This window comes from Diceros bicornis, chromosome 38 (genome assembly GCF_020826845.1).
Source record: "Diceros bicornis minor isolate mBicDic1 chromosome 38, mDicBic1.mat.cur, whole genome shotgun sequence".
Taxonomy (NCBI): Eukaryota; Metazoa; Chordata; class Mammalia; order Perissodactyla; family Rhinocerotidae; genus Diceros; species Diceros bicornis.
In genome coordinates this window covers 30312501-30338019 of record NC_080777.1, presented here as the reverse complement: position 1 = coordinate 30338019, position 25519 = coordinate 30312501, and the positions used below count along the sequence as shown (strand labels likewise).

General features: G+C 57.1%; 1 protein-coding gene across 1 annotated transcript in view; it reads right to left on the bottom strand.

Moving 5' to 3' along the window:
- Positions 1-25519, bottom strand: part of LGR6 (leucine rich repeat containing G protein-coupled receptor 6) — a 113144-nt gene that overhangs the window by 68947 nt on the left and 18678 nt on the right. Inside the window, exons 2-4 of the mRNA XM_058533816.1 lie at positions 17812-17883; positions 15376-15447; positions 7766-7837 (exon numbers count right to left, since the gene is read on the bottom strand). Of these exons, the coding sequence (XP_058389799.1) occupies positions 7766-7837; positions 15376-15447; positions 17812-17883 (216 nt within the window). The remainder of the gene's footprint in view (positions 1-7765; positions 7838-15375; positions 15448-17811; positions 17884-25519) is intronic.

Here is a 25519-nt window from a genome sequence, read left to right as displayed (position 1 = left end):
TTTATACCTTCATCATACGCAGGGGGCTGCCCACGTGCCCGCCCACCCATCCACCACAGAGCAGCCTCTGCCCTAGATGCATGTAGTAATCAACTCCCGGAACCTTGGGAGATCCAAATACAGCAGCATATAATCATGGAGCCTGAAATAGCCACACCAGGGAGGCCATCTGCCACCTCGTGCATCCCTAGGGACCCCTCAGCCGGGCCCCACAGCGTGGCTGGGCCTTGGGGCTCTCTCTGGCTGGCAGGCAAGTTGGGCGGTGCTGACAATGTTCATTGGACACCTGAAGAGCTCATGGCAGACTGGGCATCTTCGGGATGGGGCCTTAGTCACAACTGCACAGACCTCATGGCCTTGCTGCTCCCTCCTCCAGCCAGCTCTGGGCTTTACTTTGCCAGATGCCCTCCCTGAGGCACAGCCAGCTCATGGACCACTGCTCTCTCCAAGCCTCCTGTTTCTCTCTGACTCGACTCACAGGTTCTCACCCCCACGCACTTGCCCAGAAGACCCAGGCTCACTCTCCCTCCTCTGCTATCATCCTGCCCCTTGTAGTGGGTGAATGGTGGCTCCCTAAAAGATGTCATTGTCCCAACTCCCAGAACTTGTGAATGGGACCTTATTTGGAAAAAGGGTCTTTGCAGATGTAATTAAGTTAAAGCTCTCAAGGTAAGATCATCTGGATTATCTGAGTGGGCCCTAAATCCCATGACAAGTGTCCTTATAAGAGGCCACAGAGAGACACAGAGAGAAGAGAAGGCCATGTGAAGACAGGAGGCAGAGACTGGAGTGATGCAGCCACCAGAAATGCCAGCCATAAACAGAAGCTGGAAGAGGCCGGGAAGGAGGAGTGCAGCCCTGCTGACACCTAGATTTAGGACTGCTGGCCTCCAGAACTGTGAGAGAATAAACTTCTGTTAAGCCACCCAGTTTGTGGCAATATGCTGTGGCAGCCCTGGCAAACTAATACAGGCGTTCTTTCCATGATTGGTTCTTAATCTTCAGCGCATCAGAATCCCCTGGAGCGCTTGTAGGCTGAGCCTGGTGGTTCTGCCCCTCAGAGTTTCTGAATCAGCAGGTCCGGGGTGGGGCCTGAGAATGTGCATCTCTAACAGGTTCCCAGGTGATGCTGAGGCTGCTGGTCCGGCGACCACACTTGGAGAAGCACTAGTCTCAAGCTTTATCCGTGACTGTATTAGTCTGTTCTCTCCCCCAAAGTCCACTTCTTCATCCCCCATGATGTCCTCCTCCTTCCTCCAGTGCCCAGGAGATCTGAGAAAATTCCCCAATCCATGCATAACTGGCTCCTTCTCGTGAAATCACTGGGCTCCCCCTGGGGCCTCCTGAAGATCTGATTCGGGGAGGCTGTGAGGTGAGGAGAGTCAAGGCTGGGCTCTTCTACCCTCACCACAAGAAGACTCCACTTAGACCACCCCTGGCTCCATCACTGACCCCTGGGCCCTCTGGAGCAGGGCAGCTCCCCTGTCAGGTCTGTCTGTGAACGGGCTGTAAACGCAGCTGCCACTCCTTGCAGGGGTAAGAGAGAAGAGCTGTTTCTGGTGAAAAGCTCCTACAAGTGTCTTCATGCTCTTCACACGTAGATGGGCATTAGCCACAACTAGCCTCATGCCCTTTCTCAAGGGGTCTTCGGGGCTCTGATCATGGCCCAGGGTCTCTAGAGATTAATGCTGATGTCAAAGTGCCAGCAGCCCCTGGCCCCCCAGGAAACTGACATTGTCCCCTTGTTATGGACTAAATGCTTGTTTAGCCCATTCACCCCAAATTCCTATATTGAAACCCTACCCCCCAAAGTGATGGTATTAGGAGGTGAGGCTTTTGGGAGGTGAATAGGGTTAGATGAGGTCATGAGGGTGGAGCCCTCATGAATGGGATTAGTACCCTCAAAGAGTCAAGAGAGAGCTTGCTCCCCATCTCTGCTGTCTCCCAGGTGAGGGTACAGCAAGAAGTCGTCAGGCTGCAGCTCAGAAGAGGGCTCTCACCAGAACTCAGCCACGCTGGCACCCTGGTCTCGCACTTCCAGCCTCCAGAACTGCTAGAAACAAATTTCTGTGGTTTATAAGGCACCCAGTCTATGGTCCTTGTTACGGCAGCCCTAGGTGAGCTTCCCTCCCCTCTAGAATCTCCAGGGTCAGCACAGAAGCAAGCAGCCCGGGACCCTTGGGTGTCCCCAGCAGAGTGCTCAGCCCCGGCCAGCCCTGGGGGCAGGTGCTGTGCAAACACCTTGGTCCCCAGATCCCTCTGATGGCCCATTGCCCAGGGCCCGTCATGCTCATTCAGGCCCCTGGGGACTGCCCGTGAGACGCAGCCCAGCATCACGGTTATGTGTATGGACATGGCCAGGCTGCCTGAGTTCTGAACTGGCTCTCTACCTGCTAGCTGTGTAACTTTCATCAAGTCACATCACTCCTCTGTGCTCAGTTTGCTCATCTATAAAATGGGGGAGATGAGGCGACTGGTAGTAAGCACCCCACAGCAGTATTGTGAGATCGTGAGAGCAAACACCCACACATGGAAAGTGCCATCGAATCGCTGGCTATTATTATTCTGGTCATTAGTCTGGGGAACAATTGTGCACTGGAGGAGGGTCAGAGATGTAGACTGAGGGGAGCTGGTCAGAAGCCCCTTGTTTCAGCTCTCCCAGGGACCCCTCGATCCTGGTCCTCACAGACCCTCTGGCCTGGACGGCGGGTGGCCACTTCCTCCTGGAGGAGCTCAGGCCTTTCCTCCTCATCCATCTCACAGACCCCCGGAGACTGGAGGGGTTCAAGGAGGACACTCTCCACTGCACAGAGAACCAGGACCCAGAGAGAGCAGGCACACAGCAATCGTGAGCGATTCAGGAACAGGTCAGTGACCCCGCCAGGAAGTCCTTGTGTCTCCACGGCATGACATCCTCTTGGGACACCTGCCTGCCCATCATCTCCTCTGACCCTCCCATTTAGAGATGGGGTCTCAGGCTGAGTGGGGAGGTGAACTGCCCATGGCCTCACAGCTAGCTAGTGACAGAGCCAGGACGTGGATCCAGGTCTCTGGACCCTAAAGCATTGTGGCTTAGAGCGGACACTGAGGGACAGAGGTTCAGAGCATTAGCCTTTGGAATCAGAGCTAAGGTAGAATGCCAGCTTGGTTACATCCTGCTGTGTGGTCTTGGGCCAGTTGCTTAAATTCTCTGGGCTTTAGTTGCCTCATCCATAAGACGACAATGGTTGAAGCTACCTTATAGTGCTTTCAGGTCAAGCAAGACATGTGAATGTGCTCCACGTTCTGAAGGGTCCCACGTCGCCCGAGCCCGCCTGCCTTCCCATGCACACAGGCACCCACACACGTCCCTCCACCCTCACTTCTCATCTCTTTCCCACCGCAGGCAGCCGGCGCGCTGGAGATCAGCTGACTTGGGTCAAGAGGGCTGTTGTGGGTCTACCTCGGGTTCCAGCTTGGGGTCAGGCACTGCTCTTGCTTCATTCCCCAGCTCGGCGCCCTGCGGCCAGTTTCCTGCAGCCTTCCATAGGGCGTCCAGGATTGGGCTCGTGTTCTGTTTTCTCCCTTTATTCCTGCCACTGTCTTTTCTGAGTCTTCTCCCTGGACCATCCAGCCCAAACCTCCTGGCCCAGCCCGGCCCAGGCCTGAGGTATCTCTGAGCAGTTTTCTGGTTCTCTGTGTCCCCCCGCCTCGCTCTGCCTCGCCCTGCCTCCCCCTGCCTCCCCCTCACCCAGTTTCTATTTTCCCCCAGGCTCTGCTGGCTTCCCGTGGTTTCTCTTGGCCTTGGCTCAAGCCTGGCATGACACATCTGGCACTGCCATCCTCTCCCTCCCACGTCATCGGGGAGGAAGCAAGTGTACACAGGGAGGGGTGTTGTGGAGGTGGGTGCTGCCCACCCAGGTGTGAAGCCAACAGCTTGTGCGCCATGTACAACTGGGTACCTGGGCCCCATCCCTGCCCCAGGCCCACTGCTGACACCCAAACCCACTTCCTCCGGCCCAGTATCTGGATAGCTGGTAGAGAGTAGACCACAGACAGAAGCTTCACTGAGGCTCCAGGAATGTCCACAGGGTTTGTGCAGGGACTCTCCTTTTGGGAGGCAAGGAATAGCCTTCTCCAGGGACCTGAGCCCCTAGGCGGGCCTGACCTGCTCTGGGGAGGACAGACCACCCCCAGGAGGGATATGGGCAGGGATGGGCCCCTGTATACTACCTCCCTGGTCTACTGACTTCCAATGGGAAGGAGGAAGTTTCTATGTGCTGGTACTTGTGGGGAAGGAGGGAGGGCCACCCAATGCTAGCCATCAAAAGAGCTTCCCTTGCAGCCATGATGGAAAGGGCATAGCCTTCACAGCCCAACAACACTGGGGGGTAGCCCTGCCTTCCCCACTCCCTGGCTCTGACCTTGGAAGAGCCCCCGAACCTGTCTGACATCGTTCCCTCATCTGACAGGGGGGTGGCAATTATTAAAAGGGTTTTTGTGAGGAGAAAATCAGATACTCTGTGTCAAATATGTCATGGAGCATTGGCACACGGGGGTGCTCGAAGAACTGTAATTTGCTCACACCCTCTCCGTTCAGCCTAGCAACTTGGTCTGGCTTTCCTGTCACTCAATTGGAGGGACCTGAATTAAGTTGGACAGAGCCTCCCTGTGAGGTCCCCAGCTTCCCAAAGCTCAGGATACACCACCTACAGATAGAACTTCAAGTTGGGTTATGCACCCTGCTCTTCTCCCCAATACATACGCACACACGAGCACATGCACACACGCACGTGTGCACACACCCCACACGTGCTTGCACGCATGCACACACACACGCACACACATTGACATCCTGCAGGTAGAGTGACCAACTCCCACTTTGTCCCAGATGTTCGCTCACCTCACCTGCAGACAGCTCAAACTCAGCATGTGGAGAAGGGACCCCAGCATGTCTCCCCTCCATCCCTCCCAAGAGCACATCCTCTCGGGTCCGCTATTCACTTACATCCCTACTCACCTCTCCCCGTGCCAGGCTCCCAGGGGTGGCCTCTCTGCCCCCGGGTGTTGAAGCCAGAGAACTGCCCACCCGTTTGCCTCCTCCTCTCCCTCAACCCCCACACCCAGTCAATGCTGCTGCCAATAACAATAATGCTGCAGCAACAGAGGGCACCATTGTCAGTCTTTCAGGCGTATTAACTCGTTTCACTCTGTCCTGCTGAGGGACATAGACACCATCACCACCTCCATGTTACTGACAAACAAACAGAAGCACAGAGCTTAGGTCACTGTCCAGGTCTTACGGGTAGTGAGTGAAGAGGCTGATCTGAACCCAGAGGCCTGAGGACACGGTTTCTTGATATTTCTAGTCCGTCCCCTTCTCCTTTTGCCCCGCGTCTGCCTTTTCCTCAGCTGCTGTCACACCCCCTTGGTTTACAAGCCCCCTCACTGGCTCCCCACCTCCAGGCTGTCCTCCATAACTGCTGCCAAAGTAATTTTTCAGTGATGCAAACTCTGTCACATTACTCTCCTGCCACAAATCCTTCCATGGCTCCCTAGTGTCTTAAGCATAAAATTCAGATCCTTAGCAAGGTTCATGCCCACTTTTTGGGCATAGTCTCATGCTAATTTCAGATCTCTCTCCACCACTGCCCCTCCCACCAGCCCCCCAACACGTGCACAGTTCAGCCAAACTCGCCTCCTTGCAAATTCTCTAGAACCCACTCTGTTCCTTCTTATCTCTGTGTCTTTGCAGGTGTTGTTGCCTTTGCCTGGAATGCCCCACCCTGCCTCTTCAGCTGATTGACACTAACCCTTTAAGATGCTGCTTGGGTTTTCCCTCCCCAGCGAAGCCTCAAAAACATGTGTATAGTGAATGGATTGATGACTAGTGAATGAATAATATCACATCGCAGCTGTGTGGAGTCTCCTTTTTCAAATCCCTCTCACATTTACTACATACTTGATCTTCATGACAACACCGTGAAATGGGCAGGAAGACCATTAGCCCCAACTTTAGGGAAACTGAGGGACAGAGAGGGTCTGGGACACAGTGACCAGGGTCAGAGCCAGGTTTCTGCCCCACAGGCCAGTGTTCTCCTCCCAGGATTGCAGGAGGCAAAACCCACTCACCCGCCTTAGAGCTGTGGGGTGGGGCCTGGGCCCCGTCCCTCCCTGACCCACAGGCAGCAGGGAGTGACAGGGCTGCGGGAGGAAGGTAATTACCCAGTTGTCTCCACACAGGGGCTGCCACCTCTCAGAAAGCTCAGGGGAAACGCCTGTAGAGCTTCAGGCCCATGCCTGGTCTGGACGATGAGAGCTTCAGAACCCTGAGCACCCAGAAGATGTGACTCACAATTTAAAAAAAACAACTTAACCTCAAAATAAGTGTGAAAAAGTCCAGCAAAAGTCTAATTTTTTCCCCTGTGAAGACCTCTTTGATACTTTGGATGAAACATCAGATTCTGTCCCTCCCCTCTTCCTTGGTGGCTGCCCTTGGGGAGGGGGGCAAGCACGGGCTTTGCTGGCCTTAGATCTTCTGGTGTTGGGCTCTAGGGGTACGTGGGGTTGCCAGGCCCTGTTCAGGGGTGATGCTGGATGAGGGACAGGGTGTGGCTGAGACCAGGGCCCAGCACCTGTAGTGACGGAGGGCAGAATGGTAGGAGAATGAAGGGAAACAGTGCCAGTGGGCAGCTGGGGAGCATTGGGGTACATGCAGAAGCAGGAGGGTAGGGAGGTCCAGGGCAGATGTAGGCAGGAAAGCCCTGAATGTGGGGGGCTGTGCACAGCCAGCTGGCCTCTCTTTGTGGTGGAACGGGCCTGCGTGCGGGTCGTGCGGGGGAAGACACCTTTCCCATCTCCTTCCACCTGAGGAGAATCAGGAGAGTTAGAGTCATCCAATTTCCACATCCATGGACTGGGCAGGGACCACGGCAGGACCCACAGGCTGAGGATACCAGAGGCCTCTGTCCTGACATGCTGTGTGCTGTGCCTCAGTTTCCCCCACTGGCTAACTGTTATGCTCAGTCCTGTCTCCCAACTTTGCTTTCTCCCAAAATATCTATTTACTTTCCCATCAGATGTAGATGTACCTGAAAATGCGGTTGATTCAGCAGACATGTATTAGGCACCTCCTAGGTTCCAGGCCTGTGACGAGCACCATGTGGCTAGACTCCAGCCCCTGGCGGATGGTCACACAGCGGCTGCCAGGTGCGCCACCCTGAGCACCTGTTCCTCCACCCCTGGGCTCGGGCTTGCTTGCATGATGCCCCTACTGGGCAGGACAGGGACTACTGGGCTCCTCAGAGGGACACGTCTGTCAGGGAGCCCGGTGAGACTGGGAACGCAGTCCTGCCCCCAAGAAGTGAAAATGGGTGCCCGAGCCTAGCGCCCCCACCCAAGCCTTGGGGGCCAGAGCAGCCCAGAAGCCCAGACACTTCTTCTTCGAGGCAGCCATCTCTAGCCCCAGCCCAGGCTCCGTGGCAGAATGCCAGACACCCCAGGACCACTGCCCCGGTGGCCCATCCTAGGGAGGTCCCATTCTCTAGGTGGGGCTGGCTTGGAGCCTTCCTCCCCCAAAAACCCACACAAGTGTACACACACACACACACACACACTGACGACAACAACAACAAACCCCAAAGAACCCAAATCCAGGAGCTGCACGCTGTCTGGAACACGGAGTGCGAGAGGGGGCCCGCAGAGAGGAGGAAAAAAGAGGGAGGGTGCTGGGTTGTGACTCAGGCCCCAGGAAGCCGGCTCCCAAGCCGGCCCTCCAGTGACTCACAGAGACTGCAGGCTCCGCAGCTCCCACAGCGCCTCTGCGGGGATCCCTCCCAGCTGGTTGTTCTGCAGCATCCTGTAAGGGAGGAAGGGCTTGAAGGACCTCCTCCCTCGACCCTTGCCGCACCCGGGCCCCTCCCTCTTGCCCCGGCTTCGGAACCCCAGAGGGAGCCCTGGTCCAGCGCCTGCCCTGTTCGTGGGGGTGCACAGGCTGTCGAGGTATCAGGAGTTGTGCATGGGGCTTGGAGGGTGTCCCAGAAGGGCTTCTAGGGCGAGGCCGGCCAGACAGGACCATGAACAAGCAGAGGCTGGAAGTCAGAACAGAAGTTGCAGTTTGGTCAGGAAAATGTGGGGAAAGTAGGTTTTTCTCCCGAGGCCTCAGTCTTCCCATCTGTGCAGCCAACAAGCTGAAGGTTTCTTTGGGGAAGGGGAGGATGTAGATGAGGGCAAGGCCCCCCTAGGGTGGCAGAGCCCCAGGAAAATAAGTTTTTGTGGAGTCCCTGTCTATGGAAACGACTTGAGGCATCCCAGATCAGTGCATCACACAATTCCAATAGCCCAGCCTCACAGAGTCCCCGAGAAGGAGTGACGTGCCAGCCAGTGCACACCATCTGCTCGGTAGGCTGCTCTCCTGGAACTGGCCTGGCCACGGGAGCCCAGGATGACCCCACACTCAGCAGTCCTGGAGCAACTCGGGCACCTGGAGAACCCCACATGCAGGGTAGAGGGTCAGAGCGCATGCAGCAGGGAGAAATGGGGTCTGGCACCCCTCCAGGTGGCACTGTTGACCCAAGCTGACCCCAGGCATCAGATGGGGCCTTAGAAATTTTGAGGAAGGCACTCAAGAGCACAGGGAGTCCCCAGAACAGGGGGCCCTGAGCAAAAGCCTGCCTTTCTGGTTCTAAGGGAAGAGCTGGGCGAAGAAACGGGAGGGAAGCCCGGGCAGCAGCTGCCTTCTGAAAGCTCTTTACCAGCAGGCTCTAGACCCGGGCCCAGGAATGCGGAGAAGGAGAAGGCAGGCACACAGGTGCCGGCTGCAGGGGTTCAGGGGATGCTGGCGGAGCTGGCAGGAAGGAAACCACTCTGCCCCAGGGAAAGCGAGCGCACTCCCTCCTTAGCTGCCTGGCAGCTCCTCATTCTCATGCACCCGGGCCATGCACAGCACAGAGAGGGGCCACGGTCAGCACAGAGAGGGCCACGCACAGCACAGAGAGGGCCACGCACAGCACAGAGAGGGGTCACGTGCAGCACAGAGAGGGCCATGGTCAGCACAGAGAGGGGTCACGCGCAGCACAGAGAGGGCCACGGTCAGCACAGAGAGGGGTCCCGGTCAGCACAGAGAGGGCCACGCGCAGCAGAGAGAAGGGACCACACACAGCACGAGAGGGGCCGCGGTCAGAGGCCGGGCTCCTCAAGGGCTTGGAAGGGTGAGTTTGCAGTGAGTCCTGCCGTGCTCCCAGCTTGTCGTCCATCCTCCCTTTAAGGTATGTTACCAACCGCCTGCCAGAAGGGAAGTTCAGAGAAGATTCGCATCCTGCTCAAGATCCCTCAGGTAACACCACCACGCTTCAGGAAACGTGGCTCATTTCCTGATCAAGTTTAATAACAGTAACAGCTACTCTGCTCCTAGAACTTTACGTGTACTAACTCAGACTTGTCCCAGAGGGCTTGGGTCCAGCGTCCAGACACCAACCCTCACACCACAGGGCCTCTTTCACAATGCGGGATGCGGTGGGGGCCAGAGAGTGCTGAGGGGAGGGTGGTGTGCTGAGCGGTTCTCCATCCTCCTGTGTGGCTGCCCTGTCAGAGGCACACCTGCCATCTCCTTTTACGGACATGTGAGAAGCCCAAACGTGAACCAAACTGCAGCACCACAGGAACAAAGACGCAGGGCTCACAGTGGGCTGGGGTGCCGAGAGGAGCCCTTGTGAAGCCCCGCTGAGGAAGGGGAAGGAGAGACGGCCCTGGGGCTGCCAAGGACTGGGGCCTCGGGATGGGCCCTGCCTGCCCCTGCCCCAGGGCTGGGCGAGGGTCATGTGAAGGAAGGGCCCCTCTGTGCCACTGTGTGCTCCTGAAACTCTCGGCCTCCAATGGCCCCGCACCCCGGGTTCCACACGGCTCAGAGGGACCTTTCTGACAGCAGTTTTGCTTCACGGGTGGAATTAAAGCCTGTGCCTCTCAGGCCTCCTTAAACTACAGCAGCCACACTGCAAGCTCTGGAGTCAGACGGCCCTGGGTCTGCACCCTAAGACCTGCTCCTCCTAGCTGCCTGCCAGTGTGCGAGCTGTTTGAGCCCCGTGGCCCTGTCTCCCCATCCGTAGACTGGGGAAGATGACAACGACCTCACGCACTGATTGCATGGATCAAGCCAAATACCCTCTGTGAAGCACTTAACGCAGCGTCTCGCACAGAGGAAAGACCCAATAACACAACAGCTGATATATTATCACCATTAATATCCGTCTCAGTCTCACCACCTACTGGGGGACCCTGAATAAGCCCCCTTCTCCACGCGGGGCCTCCACTCCCTCACCTTTCACAGGATGAGGCACCAGGAGACACGTAACCACGCTCAGTGGTCCAGGACCTCTCCCGCCCTCCGCTCGGTCAGCACCTCTATCCTTCCGCCATCCTGAGCTCTCTCACCTGAAGGGTGGGAACTTCTTTACCTGGGGGTCTCAGGAGGCTGCCTGGATTCTCACCCAGATGCCTCAGGATGCTAGAAGCAAGGACAGAGAGAAAAGGGAGGGACACGGGCCGTTCATGCCTCCCAGGGCCCACCCCTCCAGGGGCCCAGAGGCTGCGTCCAGTCCCTCCACAGGCAGAGCCCCACCTCCCAGGAGCATCACCATGCATCTGCACCCCCGTCACCTCCTCAGTCCAATCCCAGACCCAGAGGGACCTTTAAGGTCTCCAAACTGTACAAGGATGCTCCCCACCTCAACATCTCCAACAGATGCCGCCGCATCTTTGCAGGGTGCTTATCTTCCTCCCAGGGTCAGGGAACTCAGCGCCTCCCCAAACAGCTCATCCATGCCAGACAGTCGGTCAACAGAAAGCCTTTTCTCTGGTGAAATCGAAACCCACTAAGCTGAAGGTCAGCATGGTGGTTGGCTGTGGACCTGGCCCTGTTTCCCTCGCTGTCCTGGCCTGTTGCCCAGACATCACTCGTCCACTGAAGCACAACTGGGTTATAAAAGCTGGCAGTACCTTTAGAGGGAGCAGCCCCTGGGTTTCCCAAATGAGGAGCTGGAGGCACAGAGAGGGGAGGTAACTCGCCCTAAATTACAAAACAAATTAGTGGCAGAATCAGGACTCGGGCTGGAGCCCTGCTCCCCAGGCCAGTGCTGCTGCGAGCACATTTCCCTGCTTCCCTCACCGGCCCTGGTTCCGCCCAGTGAGCAGAGTCTGCCAACCTAGTGCTTCTCAACCCTGGCTGCACATTAGAATCACCTGGGAAGATTTTTAAAATCCCAGTGTCCAGGCCACACTGCAACCCGATTAAATCTCTGGGTCTCTGGGTGAGGGGTATCAGGCATCAATTTTGCAAGCTCCCAGAGGCAGCCGTTAGTCTAGTTGAAGTCCGGTCCTCAGCACCGCTCCCTCTTCACCAGGAAGCATGCACTGGGGAACAGCTCTCTGCCTGGAGAGGCATTTGGGGTCAGGAACCATGAACATTACAGTCACAAGGTTCCAGAGAGGTGACCCACCGGTGGTTTCCAGGGGCCCTTCCTTCAGTTCTGTGGAGGTGCCGCAGGATCACTGGGGTAGGGGGCGAGTAGAGCCCAGGGTCCACCACCCTCTCATCACTTTAGCAGAGAAGTCTTCCCTCATCTGTTTTATGCATCAGGACTTCTGCATAAAGTGTTTTTGCTTTAAGTTTCTGCTGCTAATAATGTTGGGAAATTTATTCCAACATCCCCGTTTTAAAGGTGAGAAAACTTAAGGCCCAGCGAGAGGAAGTCTCGAGTCTCCTCCTTGACCTGCTCTGCGGTCTCATGAGGCCCTGATTGTGGCTTCAGGTCTTCCTGCTGCACATGAAACCCACTTCTGGCCTCCAGTCCCTTCATGGGATGAGGACGGCAGCTCTACCCCCTGGAGGGGAACGGCTCAGAGGATGCCCCTGGGCTCCGGGGCCCTGTGCAGCCTTATCCCACGAGCCGAGCGGGGAGGCTGGGACAGAGCCGAGCACCCCCAGGCAGCTCACAAGTCTCTCCTCCTCAGGTCAGTTCATCAACACCAGTGGAGGCCCAACCCCGGGCCAGACGTGGTCGCTGTCCAGCCAGGTGGAGAGTGAAGAGTCGATGTCACCCTAAAGACTACTCAATACAGCACAAAGAGGGCCACGCTGGAGGCCAGCCCAGGGAGACCTCCTCAGGGATGGGCAGAGAGACTAACTCCCTCCCCCAGTCAGGGCTCTAGGAGGATCAGCCCCAGCTAGGGGAGCAGCTAGCGCCTCTCCCAGAGCCTGTCTTTACCAAGGCAGCCTGGGCTGGGAACTCCAGACCACAGACGCCCAAGGGCGTCTCAGGCCAAGAGCTCAGGCCAGGAGCAGCGCGTTGGGAAATCTGCCCCCAGTCTCTTGGGGACATGGGGGAAGGCACGTCCTAGAGCTGTCAGCCCCTGCCTCCCAGATCTGGGTCTGGAGAGGGGAGACTAAGGCCTGACAGGAGTCTTTCTAGATGGGAGCAGGCCAACCCAACAGGTAGAGCAGGGGCCCTATGCCTCCCAAGGCTCCCTGGGAGGACAGCGGTGGGGAAGCCTGTGAGGAAGAGGGGCTGAGAACACTCACACACAGACATCCTTGTGTACTCACACACACACAGACACACACTCACATACACAGACACACTGTCACACACACACACTGGCACGCTCACACACTGGCACACTCACATACACAGACACACTCATATTGTCACACATGCGCACTTGCGTACTCACACAGACACACTCACACGTGCACACTTGCATGCTCACTCACTCACATACAGACACACATATACATATGCACACTCACACACAGACGCTCGCACATGCACATATACACACACACACACACTCGCACACTCACACACACACTCCGGGCCATGGATGCCTCCCCCTTCTCCCTCCTGTGAGAGGCAGGAGCCATCTAGACGTTCCAGCCTCCTCACGGGTTGGCTCCACCCCAGGCGGCGGGGTAAGGACGCAGGAGTTCTGGACACAGCGGCCCCTTGCCCTGAAAGGACCCAGGGCAGGCACCCTGGGAGGCCCAGGCATTTCCCACACCCCTGGGCAGCAAGCACTGTGGCTTCCCTTAGGGCAGCTCCGATGGTGGAGATGGGCAGCGCCTCACAGCCCCGCAGGACAGATATTCCCGCCAACAGTCTCAAGAAAAGGCATGAGGCTGACGCTCCCCGCAGGGGCTGACTCTCCTCATCCAAGCCTGTGGGGCTGAAGACCTTGGGACCAGCGGAGCAAAGAAGAGGGTCCCAAGAGTAATAATACCCCCAGGTGACGCAGGGGCTCTGCACCATCACCTGGAGGGGTAGGGAGGGAATCCCCTGGGAGGGAAGGGGGGGCAGGGAGTCCTGCAGGGATGGCTAGCCCTCAGAGAAAGGAAGATGCAGCTCAGATAAGAGTCCAGACACAGAGAAGACAGGAGTAGAGGACAGTCTCCTGGCACAAGGGATGGTGATGCGACGGTGGGCTCCGCCGCACTCTTGGTTCTCTTGCAGGTCTGACAACGAGCACGGGGCGGACACCAGATGTCAGAGAGCACCTCCCACCCAGACGCAGGTGGGTCCCTGCTCTGACGCACCTGAGGAAGAGGATCAGGTCCCCAAGGCCACCCAACTCATCCTGAACTAGAGGCTCTGCAGGCAAAGGACTGGCACAAAGGCTTTGGGGAGCCAGGGGGTCTTCCAGGATGGGGCAAAGTGGGGGTCCGTGGCAGAGAGGGAGAGGACAGTGTGGCTGAGCCAAGGGCACCGTTTGCAGAGGGGGCAGGAGGCTGCAGTTTCTGCAAGGCTTTGATTCATCGCCTAATGCAGGAAAAAAGAACGAGGAGGCTCATCTGTAAGCCGCCGTCTTAGGAATGGGACCCGAGCCTCACATCTGCTGAAGGCCCCGCACACGGAGCCTGCTCTCTGATCTGGGCTGCAGGTCTGAGCCTGCTGCTGGGCACAGATACACCACCAGGCAGGCCGCCCACCCTGCGCGTCTGCTTCACATGCCTCCCCACCCTGGGCAGCCATGCGGATGGGGAACGAGACAGACCGGGAGAAGAGCAGGAAGAAGGAGACCTGAGTGTCCGGGACCGAGGGGCAGAGAGAGGGAGAGCAAGGTCAGAGATAGAGAAGAGGAAGGAGGGAGAGATGAGGACACTGACGCTGCGGACAGACCAGAGAACCCAAGGGCAGAGCAGAGAGTAAGGGGCGGACGAAAGACCAGAGAGCTCTCAAGCCAGAGACTCAGAGGCAGATGGAGAGAAAGGCTGAGAGCCAGGGGTGCCAGAGACGACAATGTGGAAAAAGGAGGAAGTGCTTAGCTGTGGACCATGGACTGTTGACCCCACGGGCAGGGCCAAGGGGGCAGGGCCACCACTAGCACATAAACAACTTCGAGGAAACTAGAAAAAGATACTCCTTTCCAGGTGGAGGCAGCCCCGAGCCAGGCGCAGGACTAGATTTCAGCTCCTCCTCACCCCTCAGCCAGAGGGTCTTGTACAATAAACAACCTGCTCAACTGTACAAAGAAGACTTCCATGTCCTGTCGGGGCTGAGGGAGCAGCAGAGCTGAGGAATGGCTCCCACTTTCGGGAAGTTCCAGATACTCATTCTATTGCCCCAGGATCAGCCCCAAGATCTTCATTTTCTTCCCAAACCAGTCCCTGTGGTGACATGCCCTCCCAAGGAACCTCTCCTACCTGACAGACCCTGTGCACCCACCTCCCCCACCTCCTTCCACCCTCACTTATCATAGGAACATGAGAGGTTTTAGGGAAGACAGTCTTGGGTGGGACGAGGTGAGCCATGGATTGGGAGGGAAGGAGATGGTGCCTCCCGTTTCCTTCTCTACGACGGGCCACCAGTTCAATGGCAGGGGATGTGGGTGAAATAACACCCGGTCCTCTCCCATTCCCACTTTCCTCTTCTGCAAAGGACAAAGCTGGGACGAAGAAGCTGGAAAACTGAAGGGGGAGCTTGTTGACAGGGGGAACGGGGACTCAGTGCTGTGGCCACGGAGACCAAGGTTAGGATCAAGAGGAGGAATGGATTCGTCCTCTCCAGGAGCGGTCTCACCCCTGTCTGGCCTGAGAGGTCTCAGGAGCGCTGGGTCTGTACCTGACCTCAGCGCACAGAGACCCACCTGTGGGCGTTACTCACATCACAAAACCCAAAGACCCGTCCCTTCACTGCGGGGCTGCTACACAGCTCAGGTGGGATTAAATGTTTGCTTACAAATCAGAGAGTCTGTTACAGATGAGGTGAAAGAACAGAAGCGGAAATAATTAAAATGAAAAGTGAAGAAAAGGAAATACACGGTGTCACACCGAGACTCAGGCCACAGACTTCAGTTAGCCCCCACCCTCAAAGTCCCTGTCTATGTAACGGGGGGCGACTCACTCACAGGATTTTCAGGCTGTGGAGACCAGAGAACGCTCGTCCCGGGATGTGTGAGAGGTGGTTCCCGGAGAGACGCCTGCGAATCAGAGAAGAGGGTCAGTGACGTGGGGCAGGGAAACATGGAGGGGTGGCCCCCGTCGTCGGTGTCCTGGGATTCGAGAGCACAGGACGAGGTGTCGACTACCTTTCACCAAGATCCACGGTGTGTTCAGTGCTTCACACCCACCACCTCACAGTTCTAAGGATCCCCAGATTTCAGATGAGAAAACTGAGGCTCGGAGAGGTCCCATCGCTTCCCCTAAGGGTCACCGAGCGAGGCAGTGGCAGAGCGTGGTGTCCTCACCAGATCTGATTAACTTGGGGCTCCCGTGTACTCCTCAGGGCCACGGCCACTCCGTGCCAGCCTGGGTTACCCACAGCCTGCCCCAGCTCCCAGGCTGCGTCCTCGCCTGTCACCAGGGGAGGGTAGTTATGGGGGGGTGTGTCTGTGTCCCCCACGCCTCAAGCCACACGCTAATCCCCACTGACCAGGAGGTGCGGGGAACAGAGTGTGGGGGTAGTCTAACATTCTGGTCCAATAAAGCGTGTCCACGTTTGTCATGGGGTGAGCGCCAATTCTAAATGGAGCAAATTCGACAAAATGCTCTTAATGTGAACACCCGACAGAGCAGGGCTCAGTTGTTGTGACTGGAGACTTCGGGGTCTCCAGCGTCACCGGCGATAGTGTTGTGTGCATCGATTCTTACCAAGAGGCCTGCAGAGGGAGACCATGCTGACACGCCTCAGAAGCCATTTTCTAAAAATGTACCTCTAATAGGAGTCTCTCTATTTGAGTCTCATTTATCGTTTTAAAAAACCAACCATGTGGAAAGACATTACGATATTTGAGGTCTCCAAGCTTGGGTTCTGGTCGTGGCGTTTGCCACGGAGGGTCCTTTAGAAGGGGCCTTCAGAACGGGCCAGCCCCTCTCAGGGAGGGAGGACGGAGGACCGGCCCTAAATTCCCAGGCTGTGCCCCGTGTCACCTGCCCGGCTCCTTGGCCTCTGCTCCTGCTCTCACTCCTACCCGAGCCATGTCACCTTCACCTCAGAAGGCCCCTCCGCTGCCTTTCACTCTGTCACTTCCTCCGAGAACTACCTCCCCCAGGAAGGCTTCCCTGCACACCAGAGGCCCCGCCACCCTGACCACGCCCTCGCACAGAACCCCTGGTGCCCACACCTCACTGCCATGGTCGTTGGCTCACTTGCTGCCACACAGCTCAGCAGCCTCACCTGGAAGCTCTGAGGGCAGCAGGCAGGTCTGTTGTCTTGTTTTCCCCCAGAGCACCTCGATCTTGCCTTTCACACAGAGGGAGCCCCATAAATGCTTGGTCTAGAAAGCTCAGCCAGCACCCCAGGAGTCAATGGAATCATCATTCCGGCGGGGGCAGGCTGACTGCTTTCTTGGGGAGCACTGTCTAGGGTGCAGTTGGGGAGATCTGTTGGGGAGTCGTGGGGCCCGAGTACAGTACCGGGAGCCCGCAGCTGGCGCAGTTTAAGCAAACCTTAGTAGAGCCCCAAGGATCGGTGGTGGTGCCAGATCAAGAATCACAGGCCTGGACTGACGGTCAAGACCGGGGTCAGAGTGACGGCACTCTAACCGAGGAGAGGACTCACTCACGAGCATCACCGGAGCATAAGCCAGGCTCAAGGAGTCCAGGCTGAGAGTGGCTGCCCCAGGAAGGGATGAACCAGACACACTTAGAGGAGGAGGCACGGGTAGAGAGGAGAGACCGAGTGCAGAGAAGGTGGTGGGCATGCCAGGTTGGGGGGAAATCTCCTGTTCAAGTGCAGGAGGGGCACCGGGGATGGCGGACAGGACAGGGCTCACTGGAGCAAAGGCGGCCAGGTGGGTCTGGGCCAGGTGAGGATCCTCAGCTATGGGAGCCACAGAAGGCTCTCAAGCTGACGAGATGCACCCTGAAGATGTGCAGAGCATACTAGAAAGGAGGTGGGACACCTGTAGGTCAGGAGGCTGGTGCAGCCCCCGGATGTGGGGGGACATCAAGGGCAGAGCAGTGGGAATAGAGAAGGAGAGAAGGCGAGTGGAGACATTTCAGAGAAAGAGCCACCAGGACTTGGGGAGTGGCTGGTGGCTAGACACCGGGGACGAGAGCAGGTCAAAGACGACCTCCCGAGAGAGGCAAGAGAGGAGCTGGTTCTGGTAGGAAAGAAAGCTCGATTTTAGGGTTCCTATACCACATGGCCCCACGCTACTCTCCCCCAGCCGAGGGTGCCCACCTGGGCCAGGTATCCCTGATACCCTGCTGTCAAGAAGAGCCTTAGCTTCCCAGGCCCCTTTCTTTTGAGCTCCGCCCTCCTCCTGGGAGCCCTGGTTCCTACAGCTGTTAGGGGCCGCCTCCAGCCCCGCCTCCACCCCAGCACCCAATCCTCTACTCACAGCTCCTCCAGGAAGCGCAGGTGGTGGAAGAGGCCAGGCTGAAGCTCCGTGAGGTTGTTCATGCTCAGGTCTCTGCACGGAGAGAAAATGGGAAGGAGCTGTGAGCTGTCCCTTGCCCCACCCCGCACTGTCCACCTCCAGATCCCCACAGAGCGCCCTCGGAGTTCCCCTGGCATCCCCACACTGGGCCATCCTAGCTCCAAAGCCAGCAGCTGCATTCGCTACGAGTGGGAAACAGGCCGGGTCAGGGCTTCTAGGTCCACAGTGTGTTCTGTCTGCAGGCTCCCATTCCCCGGGCCCCTCCCTCCCTGTGCTGGACCCTCCTCCCCTCATGAGAGAAACTGACCCCCTGACAGGGGAGGAGCCAGAGAACAATTCACAGAATTTCAGAGCAGGAGGGGAGGGGTCACCTAGTCCAAAGAATACCTCATGCTCTCTTTTTACCAGTGGGGAAAGGGAGGCCCAGAGGTTACTGCTGATCCGGTCTGTGGGGCAGGCTCACACAACGCCCATGCACCAGTGTGATCAGCAGTGGAATGGCCGTGGGGGCCAGCCTTTTGTTCAGTCCCAGAGCCAGCGGGAGCCACTGCCCTCCGAGGTCTCAGCACTTTCTTGTCTGCTGGCTTCCCTCCCTCAGCCTCCTCTGCCTCTCTCCAACTATAGGACGTGGTCTCTGGGCACACCACAGCAGAGCCTCATACCCCAGTGGTGGGAGGAAGATCCTGAGCCGCCCTGGACCATTCCAACCTTCCCGTGCCACCTGAGAGACCCTGTGGGCTGTTCCCGTCACTGTCCTCTGAGCCCTGCACAATAGTAACAGCTGACAATTCCCCCAGGCCTCCTCTATGTCAGGCACTGGTTAACCTTTTCCCAAATAACCCCACTGAGTTCTCACAACAACCCCAAGGTAGATGCCATTGTTATCTTCATTTTATGTTCAAGAAAACAAAGAGGGAAGAGCATTGAGCTTTGGAGTCAAAAGGCCCCGAGGTCACCTCTCTCCTCCTTGGGCTCTCCAAGAAAGCCCTTAAGACCTAGGGCTCTTAACCACTATGACCCTCAGTTTCCTCATCCATAAAAATGGGATGAATAACACTAAACTCTTGGTCCTTGTAAGGATTAAATGAGCCAATGCCTACAGACTGCCTAACAAATAGTACACGCAGGATAAATATTTGCTTTCTTCCTTCCACCTGTCCCTCAGGGACCTGTAGCCAAGTGCACCAGTCCCACAGGCCTGGAGGGAAGTGGAGGGGTTGGTGCCTTTGTTCCTGTGTTGGCATTTTCTTCTGTTTGTGCCTGGGTGAGCAGCGAGGGCTGAGACTGCGTGTGTGTGCCTGACACATTTGGGTTCCATCCTCTTTCAAACTCCCACAGCTGCTTTTCGCCTCTGCCAGCCGCTCCCTGGGGAGCACTGAGGTGGCTCAGACCAGACCACCACCCTGCTGGCAGCCCCCAGGCCTTCCCGTGGCTTTCTGCGGCCCTAGGAAGGCTCTTTCTTCCTCCAACCTCCATGTCTCCACTGCCCACAAGAAACTCGTGCGCCTCCTGCGTGTGCTCAGGAAGGCAGGCTGGAGATGGCAGGGAGCCGCGCACGGAGCCCGGCTCCTGTCTATAAGCGTTTTATCTGTGATAAAGCTTGGAGTCCGGACACCATGTCCTCTGAGGAAGGAAGACATTCCGTGCAGGGCTGAGCCAAGGAAGTGGTACGCGGGACTCGGGGCTGGTTCTTGTCCCCGGCTCCCTGCCTGCTCCACGTGGAGAGGGACAGGCCATCCCTGAGCCCGCCACCACTGCCGACGGGTGGAGGAGGGCCGGGCAGCAGGCAGAGCTGGTGTGCTGACGGCCACGGTGTAGGGAGCAGAACCAAGAGAGCTCGTCGACGCACTGTAAGTCCGAGTTTGGTTCTCGGGATGTTTTCGGGCTCTACTACCCTGGGGTTCTGGTGGAAATGTAAAGATGCGGTGACACTGGACAGTGGCTGGGGAAAGCATGGTGAGGCCCACAGCAGCCCAGGCCCCAGAACCTGGGTCTGACGGGACTCCTCCCCCTGGAGGCCTGGCCTGGCTCCTCCTCAGCCAGGCAGGGAGGCGCGTGGAGCCGCAGAAACGAATACCTCTCAATGTTTACCCCGTGCGTTTCTGGACGTGTCTTCACAGGCGCGGAGCGGGAGTTCAAGGAGCACGCAGGGCTGTGACTCAGGCCTCATCACTCAGCCGTCCCTCCAGGGGCCGCACTTCAGAGCTCTGATGTGGCTCCATGCCCCCCTCCACCCCGCAGACCTGACTAGCGGCCTCATTGTTCTCCCCTGGGGAGGAGGGGGCCTGTGCCCCCCAGCCCGCGCCCACATCCTGCCCAAGACAACACACAGCCCAGCTGCGTGCTCCATCAGGGGGGCCAGGAGGGTGGACTTCAAATGGTGGGGGGCAGGGGGAACCCCGTCAGAGCCTGGCCCTCTCACAAAAGGAAAGGGGTGAGGCTAAGGAAAGGGGAAGGAGGAGGAACGCGCGGAGCTGGAAGAGGGAGGTGCTGGGCTGACGCCACAGGCCCCGGGAAGGGGAAGGGCCTCGCGTGGGGGAGGCCGTGGGGGGTCTCGGGGAGCACATCTGAATGCAGGCTTGTTCTGTAAAGTTGGTGGTTCTGAGCCACGACGCTCCTGGGAGGGCAGCCATCCTCGTCAGCCCGGAGAGCACAGCTCAGACATTGGGGTCATGCTGGACCCAGGGAACAGAGGGCCTGTGATCCTCAGGGTGCCTGGGCTTGGTGGAGGCCACAGGAGCTGCATGCATTCACGAGGGGCATGCACTGGGAGACAGGAGCTCTGGGGTGGCTTGTCTCGTGGGGTGCTAGGCATGCGTGCCACGTGTGAGGGCACACATGTGTATCTGACACGTGCACATCGGAGCGTCAGGGAGTTAAAAATCATAAACTTTCTTGAAACATCCACTGATTACAAAGACAGAAACTCTTCAAGAGAAACAAATAGCCTCACTCAAGTCTTGTCCTTTTGGTTGGAAAACGCTTTTCGGCTGTGTGACCTGGGGCAAGCCTGGTTCCCTCTCTGGACTCTGGCCCCCTGCCTGTCTATCTCCTGGCCCCAGGAAGGAACACAAGGAGCGCAGTGACGCCATCTGGGATCTGACTTCTGGCTGAGTTAGATGCCGGATGCCTGAACTCAAGCTCTGCTCAGACACTGTCACCCACGACCACTTCATACACACCCAGCCCTGCTCTCCAGGACGGACTTTGGGGGTACATGACATGCGGCTGCACAGACCCACGTCTGGAGGGCCTGGGCGTCATTTGCTGCTCTGCTGTTGCCATTCTGAAATTCTTAATACTTTTCGGATGAGAGGTACCATGCTCTCGCATCCCTGGACCCTGTGAGCTGCTGCTCTCACTGAAGAGCAGGGGATTGAGAGGATGGGTGCAACACCATTCTGAAGCCTTCTTCCCAGCCGCCCTTGGGGTACCCACAGGGGCTATGTGTCCTCTCACTGGACACAGCCATGGGGGGCAGGAGAGGTCGAGTGGGGCAAGGCCAGCAGGAGGGAAGGGAGGGGAGAGGGGGCAGCCCTGGGCATGGGAAGGGGAAGTTTCTGGCTGCGTATAAGGAAAATGTTCTCTGAGCTTTACCCTGTGAGGCAACTGGACCACCCCAGGGAGCTGGGTGAGGCGGTGTTGCCATGGAGACCAGGAACAGGCTGGGTAAGTGGGGGATGCTGGGGAGCTGAGGGCAGCAAAGCCCTACCTGGAGGGGGAGGGTACAAGGGGACTATCCCCCCATGCAATCTAACTGATACTCAAGGGCCTGGGGGGTTTGTGCTGCTTGCATTTTCCTGTTGGAGGAAAAAACAGTGGAAGACAAAGGCCCTGGGTTCTGCTGGGCCGGACCTGGGAGAACTGGCCCCAGCTGGTCCGGGGGGGGGGGGGGGCTTTTGCATGGTCTCCACCGTTGTCTCAGGTTGCCCATCTCTGAAGCCAGGTAAACGGCAGTTAGAGTGACCAGGAGGTGAGACCCGGTCCCCAGGCATGGCCATGCTCCAGGCCACCTCCTCTGTGAGGGCTTCCTCAGGCAGAGCTGGTGGGGTGGCCCCTGTGTATTTGGTAAACGCTCTCCCAACGAGTTACTGAGCTCTGTGTGTGAGCAGCACTGCGCCCACCTTTGTTATCACCCCAGTTCGGCACTAATGAGCTGTGGGAGCCTGCTCACGTCACTCGACATCACTAAGCCTCTGTTCTCCCCTCTGTGAAATAGGGATAATAATGGTACTTTCCACACAAGGCTTGTAGTGAGAATTACCTGAGTTAATAAATGTAAACATGCCTTATTATTCATGTTACACTCATCTAATAGAATTGTAATGATTGGTGTCTAATGACCCAAACAACTATGAGTTTCTCCAAGGCCAACTCTTACTCTCAGTCCTCTCTGTACCCTCCAATCCTAGCAAGGTACCTGGCAAATAGGGGTGCGCCATAAACATTTAAATGAATGCATCATGGACATAGGTGAGGCAACCTCCCAGGCTTCTATTCCTGGGCTGACAGCCCGCCGTCTGGGGAAGTCCTTCCTGATGTCTCATTTGAGCATCTCCCACTGCCTCTTTAAGGACATAATCTCTATGAAGAACCCACTTGGTGCTGAGTTCCCAACTGGCGCACAGTCGTCGGGGCTGTTGCTAAGGATGCTCACTGTCTTCTCGCTGTGGCATCCTCTCTCCTCTGAAGGATCCCTCCACATCCCCAGTGGCACCATCAGGCTGCTCCTTGGCCTCCTCATCTCAGGCAACAGCCCCCAGTTAGGGCCACAAGAGCCTGCACTGACAGCGCTTCCCCACATTGCCTGCCACGCTGGGAGACAGCCAGTGTAGAAAGAGCCCAACAGCAGGGATCCCTCATGCTGAAAAGGGCAGTAGACAGGCTGGCTGCCCCGGGGACGTCTGGTGCTCAGAGAACATGTGCTGAGTTCCTGTGTCCACAGGAGAGGCAAGTGACGGGGCAGAGAGGAAAGAGCATGGGACTGGGGGGACCTGGTTCAGTTAGACCAAGGCCGAGGTCCCCGCAGCCCTGCAGGTCAGTAAGTGATCTTCTACTGGCTGCTGGGTGCCCAGCACAGTGCCGGGCATCGTGGGGACTGGAGGAGTCTACAGTATTGTGGGGGAAAGATTGTTTGCTCACAAAGTAACAGCAGAAACCCGCATGTGTACTCTGGTTTGTGGCTTATAGACTGCTCCTGCAGCTCTATCCCTATTCAGTTCTAAACCGCGTGTTCCAACTCTACGACAGGGGCTCAGGGGTGGCTTTCTGGGGCAGAAAGGAGGGAGGGGCGTGTAGAGACACGAGGAGCTCCCAGAACGGAGTTCACAGTGGGAGGCACCCAGACGGCACCCCCTGCACACAGTGGAAGGCACGCGGACAGCACCCCCTGCACACAGTGGAAGGCACCTGGACGGCACTCCCTGCACCCGGGGTCCAGAGTTCTGTGGTCGCCAGGGCCCTTCCCTGTGCAGGGCTGGTCCATTCATTACAGAGGTGTTAGCACTGCAGGCCCTGCTCATCCGTGCCTGTAGTGTCTCCAGTTACTGCAACCATCAGACACTCTGTGCATTTCCAAACACCCCAGAACGGAAGGTGCTATCCTCTACCCGCACGCCTTTGATTTACAGGTGAGGAAGCAGATCCAGAGATGGACAAAGTTACCTAAGGCCACACAGCAAATGAATGGCAGCGTGGCTGCTAGAATTAGGTCTCTAAACTTGGAGTGATGCTCTCTGCACCCCACTGCAGTGATTTTGAGTCCCTAATGGGCCTCTTCTGTCCAGTCGACTCCTGGACAACACTTCCTCATCAGAGATGGCTTGGTACAAGCTGTCTCCAAACACACTCGTTGACACAAAGTTCTTTCCGATTTTTGCAGTTTTCACCAATTTCCAAACAAGGGAGTGCACTCTAATCAGGAAAAGTGTATCTGTGTTCACACACGCAAAAGCACAGCTCATCCCCTAAGCTTCACACGAAGTCCTGCGTGAGAACAATGCTGTGTTTTTAAATAAAAGGGCTGTTGCTTTATTTTGTCATTTCTTGGCTCCCTTGTTTGTAACAAGAATGTCTCCCAGCCTGTCTGGAGTTGCAGGAGGGCTAGTGATGGTGGGTGCAGGGGACAGTAAGAGAGAGGCTGGAGGGGTGGGCGGGGCGGGCCTGGCACCTGGACTTGGGGGGCGTTTGTGAGGGGAGAGAAGGTCCTGGGGTTGTGTCAGCCTATGTGCAGAGTGGAAACCCAGAGTCGACAGGTGACCCTTCATTCAGGTGGGACAGGGAGGGATAAAGGCTAAGGAAGGAGACATTCCTAAAAGTCAGAGAGAAAGGAAAAATAGAGGTGTTTTTAGCCCTGGGTTAAAAGATCACAGCTGTCAGGGAACGTCACTTATAGGTGTTGTGATATTTCGTCGATGTGACGTGGGTCTCCTCACACTCGGATGGCAAGGAGGGAAGAGACCCAGGGAGGTCCCTCCCACTCGAAGATGCTCGATTTGGGAAATCATGGTTTGGTGCCATAGGAACCGACTTCAGGCCAAACCTGATGGCTCCACCTTCTTCTTGAAAGAGGGAAATCTGACTGACAGCACGCCAAGGGAGAGGGTGCTGGGCAGAGCCGGGGAGTGGACAGCATCAGAGAGGGAGACTGAGTTCTGGGCTGGCCCTGACCCTCAGCACCGCGGGGTAATCCCTTTGTGAAGGAGGCAGGCCCATCCCAGCTATGGGGGTGTCTCTGGCTCTGCCGGGCAGAATGACTAAGCTGGGGTGGTCTTCAGAGCCCCTGAATCCCAGTTGGAAGTGTTACAACAGGTCGGGTGCAAAGGGCTGCTGCTGCCCCAGGTGACTGGTTGTGACCCTCAGAGCACTAGTCCTGGGCAGTGGAGAGCTGTGCCTGTGGGCACTGTCCTCTCCTGCCCCCAGAGCCAGGCAAAGTTTCTCAAGAGTGGAGCATGGCGCTGGGATTGCATAACTATGTGCTTCTCCCCCGTGGCTCCTGCCTCTTGCCAAGTCATGCCACCCACAGGCGGAGAAGTTGAAGGGACCCAGGCCTCCTGGGCCTAGCTAGGGCCGCAATGTGGCCGAAGGGCAGCCCACGACATGAAGGGACAGAGCATCTGGGAGCCATGGATGGCTCTGGACCCCGTCTCCTCTCTGCCCTCTCTCTGCGAGATGGTGTAGACCTGCGCTGTCCAGTAGAGCAGTCACTACCCACATGTGACTATTTACATTTAAATTCATCAAAATTAAATCCAATTTAAAATTCAGCTCCTCGGCCACACCAGCCACATTTCAAGTCTCAATAGCCACATGTGGCTAATGGCCACCACTTCGGACACCACAGATCTAGAATACACCCACCGTCACAGGGAGTCCTACTGGACAGTGCTGGGTACGGCCTCTGCAGTCACGCTGACCCGCGTTTGGTTCCTAGCTCTGCCGCTTACTGGCTATGTGACTTTGGGCAGGTTACTTCACCTCTCTCTGCCTTGTTTCCTCACTGGTAAAGTGCTCAGCCAGTGCCTAGCACACGGTGAATACCAACCAATGTGACCTGTGAGCACCACTCCCCAACCCTGCCACCAACCAAGGCCTAGCTGAAGTGCCTCCTCCTACAGGAAGCCTCCAGGCTTCAGCCACTCTTTTACTCATCCCGCCACCTGTCATTCCA